The sequence below is a fragment of the Rousettus aegyptiacus genome, unplaced genomic scaffold, assembly GCF_014176215.1.
Source record: "Rousettus aegyptiacus isolate mRouAeg1 unplaced genomic scaffold, mRouAeg1.p scaffold_m13_p_17, whole genome shotgun sequence".
In the NCBI taxonomy this organism is placed as follows: Eukaryota; Metazoa; Chordata; class Mammalia; order Chiroptera; family Pteropodidae; genus Rousettus; species Rousettus aegyptiacus.
The window spans coordinates 27819821-27836825 of NW_023416292.1; the positions used below are offsets into that span (position 1 = coordinate 27819821).

At 53.7% G+C, this 17005-nt stretch overlaps 2 protein-coding genes and 1 long non-coding RNA gene across 7 annotated transcripts in view; 2 read left to right on the forward strand and 1 right to left on the reverse strand.

The window, feature by feature from the left end:
* OTUD7B (OTU deubiquitinase 7B) overlaps positions 1 to 6300 on the forward strand; it is a 46748-nt gene extending 40448 nt beyond the window's left edge. For all 5 annotated transcript variants that reach the window (XM_036234949.1, XM_036234950.1, XM_036234952.1 and 2 more), the window contains 2 exons: positions 525 to 609; positions 1541 to 6300. In XM_036234949.1, coding sequence (XP_036090842.1) covers positions 525 to 609; positions 1541 to 2749 — 1294 coding nt within the window. In that variant the 3' untranslated portion in view covers positions 2750 to 6300. The remainder of the gene's footprint in view (positions 1 to 524; positions 610 to 1540) is intronic.
* A 1797-nt stretch (positions 6301 to 8097) lies between these two features.
* MTMR11 (myotubularin related protein 11) lies at positions 8098 to 16293 on the forward strand. Its single transcript, XM_016122781.2, is given in 18 exon segments — positions 8098 to 9007; positions 9361 to 9451; positions 9887 to 10008; positions 10234 to 10294; positions 10461 to 10603; positions 11086 to 11164; positions 11287 to 11422; positions 11667 to 11754; positions 11896 to 11984; positions 12067 to 12191; positions 12643 to 12709; positions 12937 to 13007; positions 13533 to 13699; positions 13980 to 14153; positions 14398 to 14580; positions 14988 to 15281; positions 15610 to 15741; positions 15743 to 16293. Coding segments are annotated over 18 exon segments (2148 nt in total). The 5' UTR covers positions 8098 to 8941; the 3' UTR covers positions 15803 to 16293.
* Positions 12400 to 16984, reverse strand: LOC118612891. Its single transcript, XR_004955230.1, has 2 exons — positions 16624 to 16984; positions 12400 to 14125 (listed from the first exon to the last, which is right to left on the reverse strand). It is a non-coding gene; the product is annotated as an uncharacterized LOC118612891 (long non-coding RNA).
* Between the last annotated feature and the right edge of the window lie 21 nt (positions 16985 to 17005).

The following is a 17005-nucleotide window of genomic DNA, read 5'->3' on the forward strand; positions in this document are numbered from 1 at the left end:
TTCTCCCAGGCCAAGTGAGAGGGCTTTCAAATAGACCAAAATGCTTCGCTCCGGATGTTTGCCTGTCCGGAATTTAAACAGTGCTTCCTTCTTTGGGCTCCTGGAACTGGGACCCAACTGAAAGCGTTTGATTAAAAAACCCAGAGTTTTCGCCTTTAAGTGGGAGCTCACCTAACTTTCAAAAGCTCCTTCTAGATAATATTTGCATCAACAACAATAACGATGGGTACCATTTCATATTTTCTGTTTTCCAGACACTGCTGGGCCCTTTCCAAATACCATTTTAATCCTCATTAAAACCCTGCAGGGTATATTGTTATCCATACCTGTTATCAGCCCCAGCCGAATTTCAGGGAGGTTGAAATGACTTGCTCAGGATCAGCATGCTTAGTAACTGGTGTCTCTAATTCAAACCCAGCCCAGTCTGAGTCCCAAGCCCGCTCCCGCTGGACCTCCCAGCTGTCAGACTGCTTTGCTTTTCAAAGGTCGCAGCACGTTTCTAATTCCTTTTCTCTGTTTCCTAGTGTCATCCTGTCCCTAGAGGTCAAACTGCATCTGCTTCATAGCTACATGAATGTGAAGTGGGTCCCAGTGTCCTCAGATGCGCAGGTGAGGACGTGCCCACCTCAGCCTCGTGCGTGCTCATGTCCGGTGGCAGGGAGGACGCGCTCTGGTGGCACGCTGCTTCTGAGTCTCTTCCGGGTGGCGGCTGGGTCCAGGTTTGGGAGTGACCGGGCTGCATCAGACACGTGCCAGAAGACGCGTGTCCCTGCCCTTCGGCCTGCCAGTGGCCCCATTTCCTCTCCGACCCAACTCTGCTTTCTGATACGAAAACATATTCCTCAAGAAAAGTTTTCTGAGGAGGGATTGTCATTACTTTGTCCCAAGTCCACTATACATCGACCTCTGCGTGGCACCAGAGGAGACAGAATAGCTTAAAGAGCTGCTGTTCCAGTAGGTTCTGAGATGTCATTATTATCTGTGGGACGGGGGCACAGGAGCAGGACGGATGGCTGGGCCCCAGAGCCGAACGCCTGCAGGTTGGGCGGCCTGGGCTGGTTGTGATTGGTCAGGACTTTCTAGGGCAGAATTCAGCATGGAGAATTTTATCCTAAAGGACATATTCCAGTGTCTGTAGAATGTTCTCCTTCCTCAGAGGTCGTGTATTGTGTAGTTGCTGCTCTAGAAGAGGCAGGCTTCGTTTTCACGTCTCCGTATGACAGAAGGGAGTCAGGTCGCAGGGGGAGATAAGGGTAAGATGTTAGATGCATCTTTTCCTTGTCCCTGGGAGGGTGACTGGAGCTGAGGAAGGACAGTGCCCTCCTGGGCGACTCTTCCCCTGTTACAACAGTGGCCTTTCTCTGAAACCAGTCACTTCCGGGACAGGGCTCACAGGAGGGTCACCCTCTTCCACGTGGCAATTCCTCCAGCAATGGCTGCAGGGAGTCCCGCAAGCCAAGTGGAGGGGATGGAGGTCCCAGGGCCCTCCCCCGACCCAGACCGACGGGACAACTGACAACGCTGTTCTTGTTCCTCCCAGGCTCCCCTGGCCCAGCCCGAGTCTCCCACGGCCTCCGCTGGAGATGAGCCCCGGTCCACGCCCGAGTCCGGGGAATCGGACAAGGAGTCAGTGGGCAGCAGTTCTGCCAGCAACGAGGGCGGCAGGCGGAAGGAGAAGTCCAAACGGGACCGGGAGAAGGACAAGAAGAGGGCGGACTCCGTGGCCAACAAACTGGGCAGCTTCGGCAAAACCTTGGGCAGCAAGCTGAAGAAGAACATGGGAGGCCTGATGCACAGCAAGGGCTCCAGGCCCGGCGGCGTGGGAGCGGGGTCGGGCGCGGGCGGTGGCGCCGAGACGCTAGAGAAGAAGAAGAAGAACTCGCTGAAGAGCTGGAAGGGTGGCAAGGAGGAGGCGGCGGGGGATGGGCCCGTGTCCGAGAAGCCGTCGACGGAGCCCGTGGGTAACGGAGGGAGCAAGTACAGCCAGGAGGTGATGCAGAGCCTGAGCATCCTGCGGACTGCCATGCAGGGGGAGGGCAGGTTCATCTTCGTTGGCACCCTGAAGATGGGTCACCGCCAGCAGTATCAGGAGGAGATGATCCAGCGCTACCTTTCCGACGCCGAGGAGAGATTCCTGGCGGAGCAGAAGCAGAAGGAGGCGGAGAGGAAGATCATGAATGGAGGGGTAGGGAGCGGGCCGCCTCCGGCCAAAAAGCCGGAGCCGGATGGCGGGGAGGAGCCGCTGCCGGCCCCCCTGGTGGAGTCCAAGGCCTTGGCGTTCTCTGCCGGCTACCCCGGGGGCTTCACCATCCCTCGGCCCTCTGGGGGCGGTGTTCACTGCCAGGAGCCCCGCAGGCAGTTGGCGGGCGGGCCGTGTGGGGGGGGCCTGCCGCCCTACGCCACCTTCCCCAGACAGTGCCCGCCCGGGCGGCCCTCCCCGCATCAGGACAGCGGCCCTGCCCCGGAGCCGGGCAGTCGCCCCAGGGACGGGCTCCACCGGGGCGCGTTGCTGCCGCCCGCCTGCCGCGTGGCCGAACCCTACAGCAACGGCTACCGAGAGCCCCCAGAGCCAGACAGCTGGGTGGGAGGGCCCCGGGGGATCCCCCCAACCCAGACCAAATGCAAACAACCGAACTGCAGCTTCTACGGACACCCGGAGACCAGCAACTTCTGCTCCTGCTGTTACCGGGAGGAACTGAGGAGGAGGGAGCGGGAGCCCGGCGGGGAGCTGCTGGTGCACAGGTTCTGAGGGGCCTCACGGGCGGGGGGCTCAACAAAGAAAGTCAGCTCGACTCATTGGCTCGTCAAGACCCAGCCCCCGTGTTGGCGGGGCAGATGCAGTGACGTTTGTGGGAGCCGGGCTGGAAGCTTGGGGGGGTGTGTGCTGGGGAGCTGCCAGGCTGGAGGGACCAGGTCAGGGCCTGCGGCGGGGCCTCGAGGGCCCGGTGCGTCCTTCGCAGACCTCCCTCGACGGGGCTGAGGAGGTGCAGAGGGGAAAGGTGGCCATTCTGTCTCACAGGCCCCCCCGGTCCGTCCCGGGGCCTGTGGGAAGGTTTGGGGTGGGGGGTGGGCAGAGTCTGGGGGAGAAACAGGCAAAGCTGGTTCTCAGTCAATAAAAGAAAAAAACAGACCAAAGTTCCTTTAGGTCGGTAAAAAGCACACGGTGGACTGAGTTGGGAACATGGAGGGGCCGGGGAGATGAGGCAAGCTTGCTATCAATTTTAATTCTAGAGATGAGGGTTGGATGAAGTCTCATCCTGAAGGGTCTGGAAAGACAGGGCAGCAGTGCATGCCCATGGGTGCCCGCGAGGAGGGGGTCGAGTAAATCGATGTTTGGAGATGGGACGGGGAAGAAGGAGAAAGTCGAGTTTTATTCCCTCTGAACACCGCCGGCCATCTCTTCTCCTTAGAGAGGAGGGGGCCCCGCCCTTCCGTTCCTCATCCTTTTTGAGGGCTGAGCTCAGCTAAATTAAGGTTGTGATTTTTTTAAAGACTTTCAATTTTATTTTTTTAAAAAGTTCCCTTTGGGGAAGGGAAGAGAGTGAGGGGAAGAGCAGCTGTGTGTGTTGACTCTTCTCCAGGTGAACTGGTGCAGAGGTGACCTTTTTTTAACTACTTAGCAATAACCACATTATGGGGTTTGCGTGCGCCTTGCGGGGGTGGGGGCGGGGGGAGGACAGACCGTCGGCCAGACTGTTTCAAACAAAACCAAAAACCTAAATAGAGCACTACTACCATCCTCTGCTGCTGCATTTCTGTAGAAAGCAACTTATTTTTTTTAAAGGAAAACAAAAAGATCCCAGCAAGCAAAAACATTTTAAAAAGTGATATTTTTCCCCCTATTTAAGTGATTTTTTTTCTCCTTCCTTTCTACTTTTGGAGAATGAACTTAACATCCTGGCTTCTTTTGTTAAGCCATAGCTGACCTTTATCTGTGGTTAGTTGATTAAAATAATAAAAAATACTTTGTAAGAAAAGATATTTTTGATAATAGGACCGATGTTGAAAAATGGGGTAGGGGTTGGGACAATTTATAAAAAGGTAGAGAAATATATTTTAGTGAACTGTAACCACAGGTCACAGATTACTCCCAATGAGCTGATCTGTCTGAATCCCCCCTGTTCCCGACCCAGCCCTTTTCCCAGGGGCAGCAGTGGGCCCGAGGACGCAGGGGGCAGGGAGCTCCTTTGCATTTTGCACAAAGCACAAGTCTGGGCAGCCTGAGCTCTGGCCAGCACCATTTTTAAGAGCTTTAAATCAGAGGACCTATCTATTCTGGGCCAATTACCCTTTTTATTTTATTCTGTTTTTTTTTTTTTTCCGGGGGGGGGGAAAAAAATCAACTATGCAATTGTAATCACTCCTGGGTGCATACGAAAAAGGGGAATAAGTGTACTTAAGTGTCCAGGTGTTAATTGGGGCTATTTCCCTGCATTCGGATTTCTCTTTGGAGGTGTGTGCCCATAACCCGCCCCATGGGATGCAATCCGTGCATCTGATCTAAGGCAGATCCGGCTGTGTGTGTGTCTTGGTGGCGGCGGTGGTGAGGGAGGGGGCGGTGGGGGCTCAGTGTTTGCCACATGTTGCTTCTACGCAGTCGGGAAAGCTGTCACCCCGTTTCCCCCTCGGTAACAAAGCCACCATAACTGTCCTCTTTTTTGGAACTGCTCATGGTTTAGAAAGGTTCCTTGTTCCTCAACACACTTGAAAGTCACTTATTTTCCAAATCTGCTAGTCTGTTAATTTAATCATTCTCTATGGCCATAATTCTTAGGCTTTTATTTAAAAATAGACTGGTTTTAAGAAACCAGTGAAGTCAAAGGCTCCAGAGGAGGGGTGGTTTCTATTCTGGCGGGGCTGGGACTAGTATGAGATAAGACTCCCCTCGGGCACAAAACTTAAGAGGGTACTGAGAAGCTTGGCAGTCGAAATAGATGCTGTCTCAGTGCAGTATTTTTTTAATTAATGCAAAAATTCATGATGAACAAAAGACAGGATTCCACAGGATTGGGATTGAGGTGAGGGAAGTCAGGTTGAGTTGAGCAAATGGGGGATTGCATCTTGTCTTTATGTAAAATTGTGATAATTTGTTCATTGCGTTTTTTTTTTTTTACATTAGTTTTAATTTTCAAAAAATATTGCATTAAAATAGTATCCTGGCAACTGGGTTTTGGGGCACCCCTTCAGTTTTGCGCACCGAATGGGTGCCTTGCTCACCTCGCCCTATTTGTGGGGTTAGAACACCGGTGAGACCAACAGGTGGCTCAAACGCACACCTTGACCTTGCACAGCTCCTTTTGCTTTCCCGTGGGCATCTGTCTGTACCATAGGGTCCTGGCCTGGACCAGTCGGGAAGTAAACGGACCAGGGGTTTCCCAGAGAGTTAAACCAGGGAAGTGTTGATTCTCCACTGGACTGCTGTGTTTGGATTTGATCTGTCATTAGATTCTAGGTAATGCTTTTTAAAAACAAGACAATGAACAAAAATGGAAACCTTGTGTCATGTTTGTTTTTGTTTTGATTTATAAATTAACCAATCCTGATTTCTTGTGACCTCTTTTCAAATAAAAAAGGTGGAAATTATGGGGGCGAGTATGGTAAAATAGGGCTTTATTTAGGTCCTATAGCTTTTTATTAAGAAATAAATTAATATTTTTCTTAATTTGGGAAGGTAACTATTTATTGAGATGCTAAGAACCATCTCCATTCTAAGGTTGAGAGACCCTGAGTGAGTGGATGTTTTTCTATAGGGATGAATAAGGATTGTTTTGCTTTTTCCTTTGAGGGGGTCGTATGGGATACGGGGGTAAAGGTAAAGGAATAATGCCTGGAAATGAACTTGGGTTGGTTCGTGGTATTTTGGGAAGATGAAGGGGTGGAAGAGGCTGTGTCGGGGAGAGGGAGGAGAGTGGTACACGGTGCGCACTCAAAACGCGCAGAAATTCCTTCTTAGGAGAGGTCTGTGGGCGGGGTGGGGGCGGGGACAGACCCCATCACCCTAGGTGAGGGATGATACCATCTCTCAGGCTTCGATAAGTGCACTTAGTTCCTTTAACCCAGGGTGCTGGGGTACCTACTGAGCTGTTTGTTGGGGAGGGGAGATTCGCCCCTTTCGACGTAAGACAGTGCTACCCCGCCACCCTAACGCACCCCAGCCCTGATGGGACACGTATACCATAGGATAAGCCTCTGGATCCCTCCCTTGAAATCTGCTGGGTTTATTGAGGGTTAGAAGATTTAACCAAAAGTTTTCCCTCATACTGGATTCTATCATCAAAATAAAAATTGTATTAAATTTTTTTTAAAGATTCAATCTCTTCGTGGAGTGGGGACGGTCGCATGCAGTGCCGCGCGGGGCCGGAGGGGCGGCCTCCGCAGGCCGTGTGTCTTCTCGAGCAAGAGTGAAGCTCACAGACCAATAAAACACACACGAGCTGTGGCTCTGGTGTATTTGGGAGGTCACCCCGAGCTGGGGAGACTGTGGCTGGATCTGAGTGACTTCCGAGAACCCTTTGCCACCCTTACTCATCTCCAAAGAGCCATATGTCCGGAGTTCCAGTCACAGTTTTTTCTTTCCCAATAAGATGATTGTCCCAGAGCTACTCAGACACTTCTGGACTCCACGTCCTCCCCTTTGTCCAGGGAGCCAGTGTCCCAGACACGTAGCCACAGGTGCGAAAACAGAATTAGGAGCCCCTTCCCGGCCTGGATCATCTGCACCCCAGGTTTTTCTAATCTGTCCCGGAGGCCTTTCTGCTGCAGACTTGGTGAGTCAGCAGGCGCCGTGTGTGCTTGGTGCGGCCCCAGTCTGCAGAGCACAGCGTGGTTCGCCCCCTGTGCTTAAGGCGACTGACCGAATGTTAGGAAGTCCCCATGCAGACACTCCCCCTGCCACAGCCCGTCACAGGCCTGGCACGGGCCTGGCGGCCTGGCGGGTGAGACGGGAACGGAAGCTGCCCGAAGGCCGCGGGGCTGGCGGGCGTGGGGGCGGGCGGACTTCGGCCTCCTCCAGTGCTGCTAACTGCCTCTGTGACTCATCTGTGAGCCACTCGGGCCGCCGCCTCCGGCTGCCCCTCCCGCAGGCTTCAGTCCTGGCACAAACCTGCAACCAGAGCAGGATTCTGAAAATAGAAAAAGCTCATACAGCCCTCGCCTTTCCGCCCTTCCTGTCAGCCGCTAAACCTCCGCTGGGCGTATGGGGGGTGGCGACTGGGGGGAGGGTCCTGTCACTCAAGCCTCAGCTGCCGCCCCCATTGCATTCCTGGTTGGGTGCCCATCCAAATCACCCACTATTTTTCCTGCTGCTTTCCTCCAATCCCTTGATGTTTGTTCTGTTTCTCTGCTGCTCCTAGACCTCAACGTATTTAAAGAATAAAATAAGGCTCTTGAATGGGGAGAGTGGCCGCGAGAAGCAAAGTGGATGAGGAGATGTTGAGGTGGCGCACACCTCATCCCGTGGCGGGCCTCGGGAGGTGTCCCCTGCCCCCAGGCTGAGGCCCGTGGCACGCGGGTGGGGGCGGAGTGCTTGGTAGCTTTTAGGGCTCGGAGAGTCCGGAGAATCGGGCGCAATGGCCACCTTCGCAGCAGGTGTATGCCTCTGTGTTCCAGAGCGACTCCCTGTCTCACAATATTCTCACTGTTTCCACAGTCTCAGCCAAGACGGGGGGACTTGCTCAGCTGAGGCCGGAAGGGTGTGTGTGCTGGGGGTTGGAGAGACAGTGTCACTTGGAAAACTGGGGCCCCCACCTAAGGATTGCTGCCTCTGTACAGACTAAAATCAATAAAACAGCTGCCCACTAACTCTCGCTTTGTATTTTATTTCCTGTCTTTTTCATATCTAAATGGAGGTTTTTGCCCGTCACGGTCAGCTGCAGGCCCTCGCTTCCCCTCCTGGGGTCCCCCACCCTTCCACATCTTGCTTCTTGGGTTGCAGGGAGGGGGGAGGAGTGGGATTGTGGAGCAGAGCAGAGGTTTCCAGCCCTCAGCTTTCCAAGTCCTGCCCATGAATTATTAATTGGGAGATCTGGTGTCTGGGTTGGAGGGAGGAACTAGGTACCTGGAGTGGGCTCCAGTTTCTCACTGGTCGGGGCGTGGTGAGACTTTTCCTTGGGCCTCCCACCGCCGCCCCAGAGACTGGCACAGAAACACACCGGGACTTGTGTCTGCATCCTGGAGGGATTTCCGTTTCTCTCCCTACTTTTCCACTGCGCCCGTCACATGAAATACGCTTCATGCTCTCTGGAGAAGGATGTCCAAACAACTGACTCGACCCCCTCCCCAGTTCTTGGGTCTCCCCAGGCAAAACCCCCTGAGGTCCGATCCCCATTTACTTCCCAACTGCTTTTGTTAGGTCTGTCAGGGGAGGCGGGCAGGAAGCCTTAAGTACTTCTGTGTTCTTCCCCCTCCCCCCCCCCTTAAGATATAAAGAAACTGAGCTCCCCAGGGAAGCCATCACAGAGAGAGTCTAGAGAAGTGGCCCAAATTGTTCCCATTTCATACTCGGTATTACTGCCCCCCTCAAACAGTTTCCGGTGCTCGTGAACTTGAAGAGCATCGGAGCCGGGAGTGGGGAGTAAAGAAGGGAGTCTGGGCAATTTTTCCCAGTTCCCCATTTTTTTCTCACCCTCCTCAGGCTCCTCCACTTCCTCTCTACTTTCCCAAAATTGTGTGTGTGCTCCTTTAAGGGGCTGGGCATCCCTCCCGCCCTCTCCAGAGTCGGCTGAAGTTTCCCAAGGAGCCTCCTCCTGCTGGGCTGGACACACCTTTCAAAGCCCCAATATCGTGCTCCACGCACCTCCTCGAAGGCTCCTTTCCCCTACGTCCCCCCACTGCCCCTCTCCCTGACTGACCTCTCGACAAGACCCAGCCTCTCCCCAAGGGGCTTGAGCATCCTCGAAGTTTCCCACCCCTAACTGCTCCGTCCCCGGATGGAGCCGGAGAAATGTGGTGGGGGGGCCGGGGCCAGAGTTTCAACATCGCCCCCCAGAAGGAGCAGCCAGAGATGGGGGTAAGGAGAGGAAACTTGGGCTTGGGAGGGGGCGGGAGGTCGGCCGAGGGTGCGAATGGGGAGGATGTGGAGATAAAAGTGGGAAGAAAAGGATCTGGAGCAGGAGGGTGTGTCTCATAACCTGATGATGGAGCTTGCTGTGTGCTTTTCACAGTCTCAAGTTCATCGTCACATTACCCATTAACCAGCCCCTCCCTTTACTGTCTGCCAGCCCTGGTCCTGAGCTCCCCAAAGCCACTGATCTCAGTTTCCCCCGAGAGTCTGAGTGTAGGCCTCCAAAGGTGGCAGCTTAGGGGATCCCCCCGGCCCCTAGGGGAGGAGAAGCCTGGGGATTAACCCTACACTCTTCACAGCTCTCTGGACCGAAGTCTGTCCAGGAGAGCGGGATGCCAGAGCCCAGGAGTCGTCAGCTTGGCAGTCGCCTGGCCTCTGGATACCTCCCAGGTACTATGTACTATGCCCTTCCACTTCTTCTAATCTCCAGAGATGCCTTCAAACGTCATACCACTCAAACCTGGCTTCATACCTCGCTAAAGATACCTCTGTAACCCTCTCCTGGCACAAAGTGCTCCTGTGTGATGCTCGCTCTCTTCTCTGTCCTGAGCTGGCTGGGAGCTTGGACCTTGATGGTCCATCTGTTTTCTTGACCCTGTTACCCCTTTTCTCGTTTACTTATTAAATAGATAATTGAGCGCCTACTATGTGCCAGGCACCGTTCCAGGCTCTAGAAGAAAAGAATACAAATTCTCTCCTAAGCTTTCATTCTCAGGAGTTAGAGGAGGATCTTAATCTTCCCTCTCCAGACCCCCCTGTCTCACAGGCTTGGGTGTAGTAGGGGCGGCAGCACTGGGGGTCGTCATAACCTCTCTCCTCCTGTAGGGGAGCAGACCCTAGCATGGGCCCCAGGCGTGCGGAAGGGGCTGGAACCTGAATTGCCAGGAACCCTGATCTGCACCAACCTGAGGGTTACCTTCCAGCCCTGTGGATGGCGGCGGAGTCAGGTGAGATGGTTGGGGCGAAGGAAGAGACTGCGAGCAGGAGATGGGGAGGAGGGTCTAGAAGGATTTAGACAGACGTTACAGGAAGTGAGACAGTGATGCCGAAGGGCCGTCTTCTGGCTGTGCTGGGGAGAGTCGATGGCGACCCTCTCTGGGGAGACGAGGGGCGGCAGAGGGAGAGTGAGCGAGTCTCGGGCGTCTTTAGCATCAGCCTTGTGCTCCCCCTAGGACAGTCCCCTGAGCAGTGAATATGATTTCGCCCTGGTCAACATTGGGCGATTAGAGGCTGGTAAGTATAGGGGTTTGGAGAAGGGGCTCGCCGGGGTGTCGGAACCCCTCTTCATCCTTCCCCTCTTCTCGGGGCACAGCCAGGAATGCGGCGGGATGGGCAGGGAGAGGTCCTTCCGGAGGCACCCTGATCCATGGCTACACTTTCCTCTAACTCCCGACTCTAGTCAGTGGCCTGTCCCGGGTCCAACTCCACCGTCCAGGGGCCCTGCTTAAATTCATCCCTGAGGAGATCCTGATTCACGGCCGAGACTTCCGGCTGCTCAGAATTGGTTTTGAGGCTGGAGGACTAGAGCCTCAGGCCTTTCAGGTAGGAGGCACCCCCATTCAAGCCACCCCCCCTCCCCTCAGAACCTTGGGGTCCTTTCCTTGGCAATTCCCAAGACACCCCTATCTCCCAGGGCACCTCTCATCATTCTCTCTGCTTCTTTCCTCAAGGACAGGCTAAAAGCCTGAGGCAAATGATAGTATAACGAGAGTAAAGGGCATGAATTCTAGCCCAGCTTGGCCAACTATCAGGAGTGTGACTGGGCAAGTATTTTCTTTTGAAAAACAGGGCAGGTCAGAGGAGAGTCTTCCTAAGATTCCTCCCGGAATTGGCACTCTGTGAGTCTGTGGTTCCGTTTGTGTTCTCCTGCCCCGGGCCCCATGGCCCGTGGAGGCTCCCCTCGTTAGGGACTGTCTTCACTGTTCTTTTCTATTGGTGACAAAGACAATGAAGAAACACCTGGTCCCCATTTCCTTCTTTCGCTTCAGTCTGAGCCAAAAGGATGGACTGTCCTTTCCCCGCAGGTGACCATGGCCATTGTCCAAGCCAGAGCTCAGAGCAGTCGAGCCCAACCGTACACAGGAATAACCCTGAGCAAGGCTGGTGAGTGAGGGTGCTTTGCAGGGAGGAAAGGGTAGAGGCTGAAAAACAGAGGCCGGCTGAAGACGGAAGAGCTGAGAAGCCATGTCTGCTTCCTCTTCCTCCTCCTCACGCCCCACTCCCAGGCCAGAGCTCTGGCTCCAGAAAGCTACCCATTCCCCTCTTGGAGACATCAGAAGACTGGGAGACTGAGAGGAAAAAGCAGGGGGCCAGTGCCTGGAGGGTCAGCCTCGTCAATGAGAGGTTCGACGTAGCCACCAGGTGATCCCCTGTCCACCCCGCCCCCTCCCGCCCTGTCTTCCCACAGTTCCCTGCTCCTCTAAAGCTACACCTCCCACACACTGCGGCCTCCCCAGACAGCCGCAGAGCTGTCCCCCTTACCTCCTGGGTCTCTACACCTGAGATCACGGGGACCGATCCCTCCTAAGCATCTTCCTCATAATCGCAGCTTTGCCTTACAACGAGGTCACTGAGCCAAGACATGACCTAACTCTGAATTTCACAGCCTCCCCCGTTACTTCTGGGTCCCTAACCGGACTCTGGACAGCGAGGTCAGGAGAGCGTTCAGCCACTTCCATCAGGGCCGAGGGCCGGTCAGTGTGTGGGTCAGGGGAGTGGGTGTGCCTGGGAGGGGTACGGGAGGTCGGGGCTCATCTGTGGAGGGAGGGGCTCCCGGCGAAGGCAGGGCGGGGGCGAGTTTTTCCCACAATGATCCTCGACTCACTTATTCGAAGCGCCTGTGCTGGCATCACCCTGGGGGCAGTGATCTTCTCCGCTGTGGTGGCTTCTACACAGCGAGTGACCCTAACAAGGAGGACATCAGGTGAGGGAGGCTTGAAGAGGAGCAGCAGAGGCCGGCCGCTCAGGGCGGACGGCTCCTTGACTCGCCGACTCCTCCCCTCCAGAGCAGTGGAGTCCATGCTCCAGGCCGGGCACGCCGACGTTGTCCTGGCAGACACCGTGGATGAGCTGCCTAGCCTTGCAGATGTCCAGCTTGCCCACTTGAGGCTGAGGGCCCTCTGCCTGCCTGGTGAGAACCACCTTTGACCCTTACCCCTACCTCTAGGTCCGCTGACCCTAACCCGGTTTACTTTTTTGCCTGTGATAGATGAGTAACTCCAGCCCGCTGATCCTTAGTTTTCTGCTCAGCTCCCCCATATCCCAGACTTCCTGATTTCTTGTTTCCCAGACCCCAATGTAGTCTTTTTTTTAAAAAAAAAAAAAAAAAAAAAAACAGCTTTATCGAGAGATCATTTACTTAGCATTTTAACTGTTCATTTCAATGAATTTTATCATATTTACAGCGTTGTACGAACATCACAATTTAACTTTCGAAACCTCATGGCCATTGGCGGTGACTTCTCCTTCCTACCCCCAGCCCTAGGCAACCACTCTCCAACGTATTCTTAACCCTTTGGGCTGTAGACCCTGAATCCTGACTTCTCCTGATCTTTGCCCTTCTGACCTCTGCCCTCTCTCAGATTCATCAGTAGCTGAGGATAAATGGCTCTCTGCCCTGGAAGGAACACGATGGTTGGACTATGTCAGGTACTCGGTCTTTTTCCAGCTTTGATTTGTAATGCAATCCTCCCCGACCTTCTGTTAACTTGGACGCCCACGGGGCCTTCCATTAACTCTTCTCCTTGGTTTCCCAAGGTTTTATTTGCTGCTTAGACGGGGCGGGATTTGAGTCTGCCTCTCTTCCATCCCTTGACCCATTACTCTCCTCCTGCAGGCTGTCATTCTTCCCTCCTCTTCCTCACCTGCCCCTCCAGGTCTTGTCTTCGAAAGGCCAGTGACATCTCAGTCTTAGTGACATCCAGGGTTCGCTCTGTAGTACTTCAAGGTGAGTTTCTTGGGTCAGCTCACTCCATTACTTGACTTTTTCCTTTACCCACCTGGCCAGGTTCCACTCAGGGAGACCTGTAAGGCTTCGTCGTCTCCTCCCAGTGCTAGCATCCTTCTCTCCCTTCGCCAGGAGCTACTCAGGCAGGACCTCCAACTCATCCTTCGGTGCTACTCTGCCTCCCAACCTTGTGGTCCCTAACAGAGGGTTTTCGCCCTCTGTTCCCATCCTTCCATCAGTGGATGGGGGTTGGGGCTGGGGCGGGAAGGACAATTTGGAAGCTGGTTTCAGATTCATAATTCTGCCTCCACGTGAGGCTGGGTATTTCCAGCCAGGTGGAGTCGTGAGTGAGTCATTCCAGGTCTTTGTTTTCTCTTCACTTGTGTGTGCCCTCTCAATCCCGCCCACCCCAAACTTTGCCCCTCCGCACCTCTCCCTTCCTCTTGCCATGTTTCCTTTTCTCATTCTCTTCTGCCCTAGTTTATTGGCCCCTCCTTCTTTGTCCCTTCTCCCTTTATCACCCAGAGCGCGGTGATCGTGATTTCAATGGCCTCCTCTCTTCACTCGTCCAGCTGCTTTCAGCCCCTGAAGCCCGAACACTGCTTGGGTTCCAGTCACTAGTGCAGCGAGAGTGGGTGGCAGCTGGACATCCCTTCCTGACCCGACTTGGGGGAACTAGGGTCAGTGAAAAGGTGAGAATGCTTTGGGACGGTATTGGGGTGAGGAGCAGTATTATAAAGGGATCAGAAAGTTATATAGTATAATCCATTGGAGGTGAATCAGGTCCAGAGGGTCTCGAGGTTCAGCAGAGCTTGGTGCACGAGGGACCACACCCCCTTCTATGCTCAATCCAGATTTCCATCTCTGGATCTCCTTAGTGGCCTGTTCAGTGTCCCTGTCATCCCCCATCATGCTGTCTTCTTCCCCCTTTAGGTCCCCACAGTTCCATCCTCTTAATTTCCCTCTCCTCAGGCACCAGTGTTTCTGCTCTTCCTCGACTGCGTCTGGCAGCTCCTCCAGCAGTTTCCGGCTGAGTTTGAATTCTCTGAGTTCTTCCTTCTTGCCCTGCATGACAGTGTCAGGGTTCCTGACACCCTTACGTTCTTGAGAGACACTCCCTGGGAACGTGGAAAGCAGAGTGGACAGGTCAGTGACTTCCATTTTTGATTCCCCGCCTCCCTGCCACATTGAGTAATTTCTGAAGCCTAGTCTTGATTTATGGAAAGTGAGGTGCATAGATGGGCAAGGGGGAGGTTGGTGCTCACTCTCGGGAGTGGGCTTTCACCCTACATCTGTCTTCTGAAGTAAGAGATGACTTTCACGATTTCTCTCTAGACCCGAGAGGATTATTTTTTGTTTAACCATCCTTTTTCTTGTTTACTCTATTCAGTTCAACTCCTATACACAAGTCTACACCCCAGGGTACTCCCAGCCCCCGGCTGGGAACTCTGTTAACCCACAGCTGTCTGTCTGGGACTGGGATTTACGCTACAGCAATGAACAGATACTACGATTCCATAACCTTGGCTATGACCCGGAACATTGCCCAGATTCCTGGCTCCCTAGACAGCAGGTGAGGTGTCTGAACTCCCTTGACTTTCTTACAGGCTCATCCTACTAGGTGGGGAGAATAGTATCTTGAGTTCCTCAGGGACAGCTACCCTACTCTTGTTCTGTAGCTGTCATAGTCCCTGACTGTCCCCAAGAAGTCAGAAATCCTAGAATAGCAGAGAACATCCTTTTTGTCTTCATCTTCTCATGCACACATTTTACAAGTTTCCTTAAAATCAACTTTAATCCATCCTGAGGCCTAGTCTCAAACCTAATGAGGAGGAAGGGCGCAGTTCTCAGCCGGAGGCTTGTAGTCCCATCTCTAGTGTAGTGCGAGTGGGTGGCAGCTGCACATTCCTTCTTGACCCAGTTTGCAGAAACTGGGATCATCTGTTTCTAGTTGCCGCTTGATTTCCTGTTTCCTTTTAGTCAAGCTTCATGGTTCCTGGACCTCCGAGTTCTGTGTGGCTCTTCTCTAGAGGGGCCTTGACCCCTCTGAATCAGCTCTGTCCTTGGCGGGACAGTCCCTCCCTGCTGACAGTCTCTTCTCGTTGGCTCCCTCGACCTGCTATCTCCTCTGAGAGTCTGGCTGATCAGGAGTGGGGGCTCCCCTCATATTGGGGAGCCTGCCCTTTACCCGCGGGGCTGCTGCTGCCTGGATATCTGGGACCCCAGATCAGGCTCTGGAGACGCTGCTACCTGAGGGGAAGGCCTGAGGTCCAGGTGAGAAGGGAAGACAGGGATTGGGGGTGGGAAAAGGGTTCGACTGCTCAACCCGATGTCCTAGGAGAAACCAAGTTATTTCCAGGGGCTGGAAAAGCAAGGGGGTTGGAGGATTGGCAAGTGAAGTACCATTCGTGTTGGTATCAACGTGAATAGGTTTGGGAGTGTGGATGGGTGGGGGAAATTGCCTATGGCTCACATCAAGTGGAACTTAGGGCATAGCTGGAGGGGTAAAGGGAATTAAAGACACCAGAAGTAGCAGACAGATTTCAGAAGCAGAGAGCTAGAGCCGCAATAATATTCCTCTCTCTCTTCACCCACTCCCTAGATGGGCCTCTCAGCTCCCACAATCTCTGGCCTCCAAGATGAGCTATCCCATCTTCAGGAGCTATTAAGGAAATGGACACCAAGATTATCTCCTGAAGATCACTCCAAGAATAGAGATCCAAATACTATTCTCTCCCAATCCCGTTGAAATTGCTGACTTTCTCATGGGCCGGGCAGAGGGGCAGTCTGGGTGAGGGAGGGTTCTGTCTAATCCTTCAGTTTTCTCACCTAGTCTTACTGCCTCAGCTTTCACACTCCAGCACTTAAACAAATTCACTGACTTGAGTTTCCAATGAGGATGGGTGGTGCTAACCTCCAACTCTTGCTCGGTCCGATTTGGTTCCTCAAGATTACATATCTAGCTCATTATGATTCGAAGAATTAAGACACAAAAACAAAAATAATCCAGAATATGGTCACCTCTTTTTTGAAGGCAGTTCCATCCCTTTTGGATATCCAGCTGTTAATTGTGAGATCAGAAATTCTGTTCATCAGTCCCAACAAGATGGCCTACAGACCTCACTCTCACCTCCTCTTAATGCTTAATTCCAATTGTTATTTCTTCCATTACAGCTTCCTATGGCTATGGAATGTAGTGGGAAACACCCTGTCTCTTCCAATTGTATATTTTTGTAGTGACATTTCTATTTAAGGGGTCCATTAAAGCACAGTATTTATACACGTTGCTGGCTTTGGCTTTGTGTCTGAATAAAGGTACCTAGGTTAGAGAGGGGTGGGTGGAGGGAGGGTGTGACTAGAGAGGACGGCACCCACATTATTGATAAGGAAATGAGGGGATGGGTCAGGTGACGCTCTGCAATCTGGGAGAAGGGTCCTTCTCCATGCTTCCCATTTAGGGGTACATGGGGCAAAAGTATACCAAGACGCGGCTGCCCGGGCCAGGCTCTGTTCTGGAGGTTGAAGCCTCGGGGCTTCCATGTCAACCTCCCCTCGGCTTTGGTCACACCCCATCTCTAGGCCTCCGGTTGCCTTCAGCACCCTATGCAACACTCACGAGGCGAGCTCAGACGTCACTCAAGCTCCGACATACCGCAGCCCCCTCCCTTGAGGAAAAACAAAACACTGCCGCTAGCCTAGGCCGGCGCCGCGGCCCGGGGTGCAGGGCTGCCTCCACGCCCCACGGCAGCCGAGTCCCTGGGTTTGGGGTTCCTCGGCACAACCACAAGATACACGGAAACTTCTGTTCTTTTAGCTTCCACGTTTACATGTTGGGAGCAGTGTGACCCCGTAACGCCTCGCGCCGCATGGAGACGGTCTGAGCGTTTCCGTTCCGCCTGCCTCGCCTTGAGCACTCGCAAGGGCAGCTCAGGGCAGGGCCCAGCGCCCGAGAGCTCCGCAGCCGCACGCACCACGCCGCGTCTCAGCGGCTCCTAAGA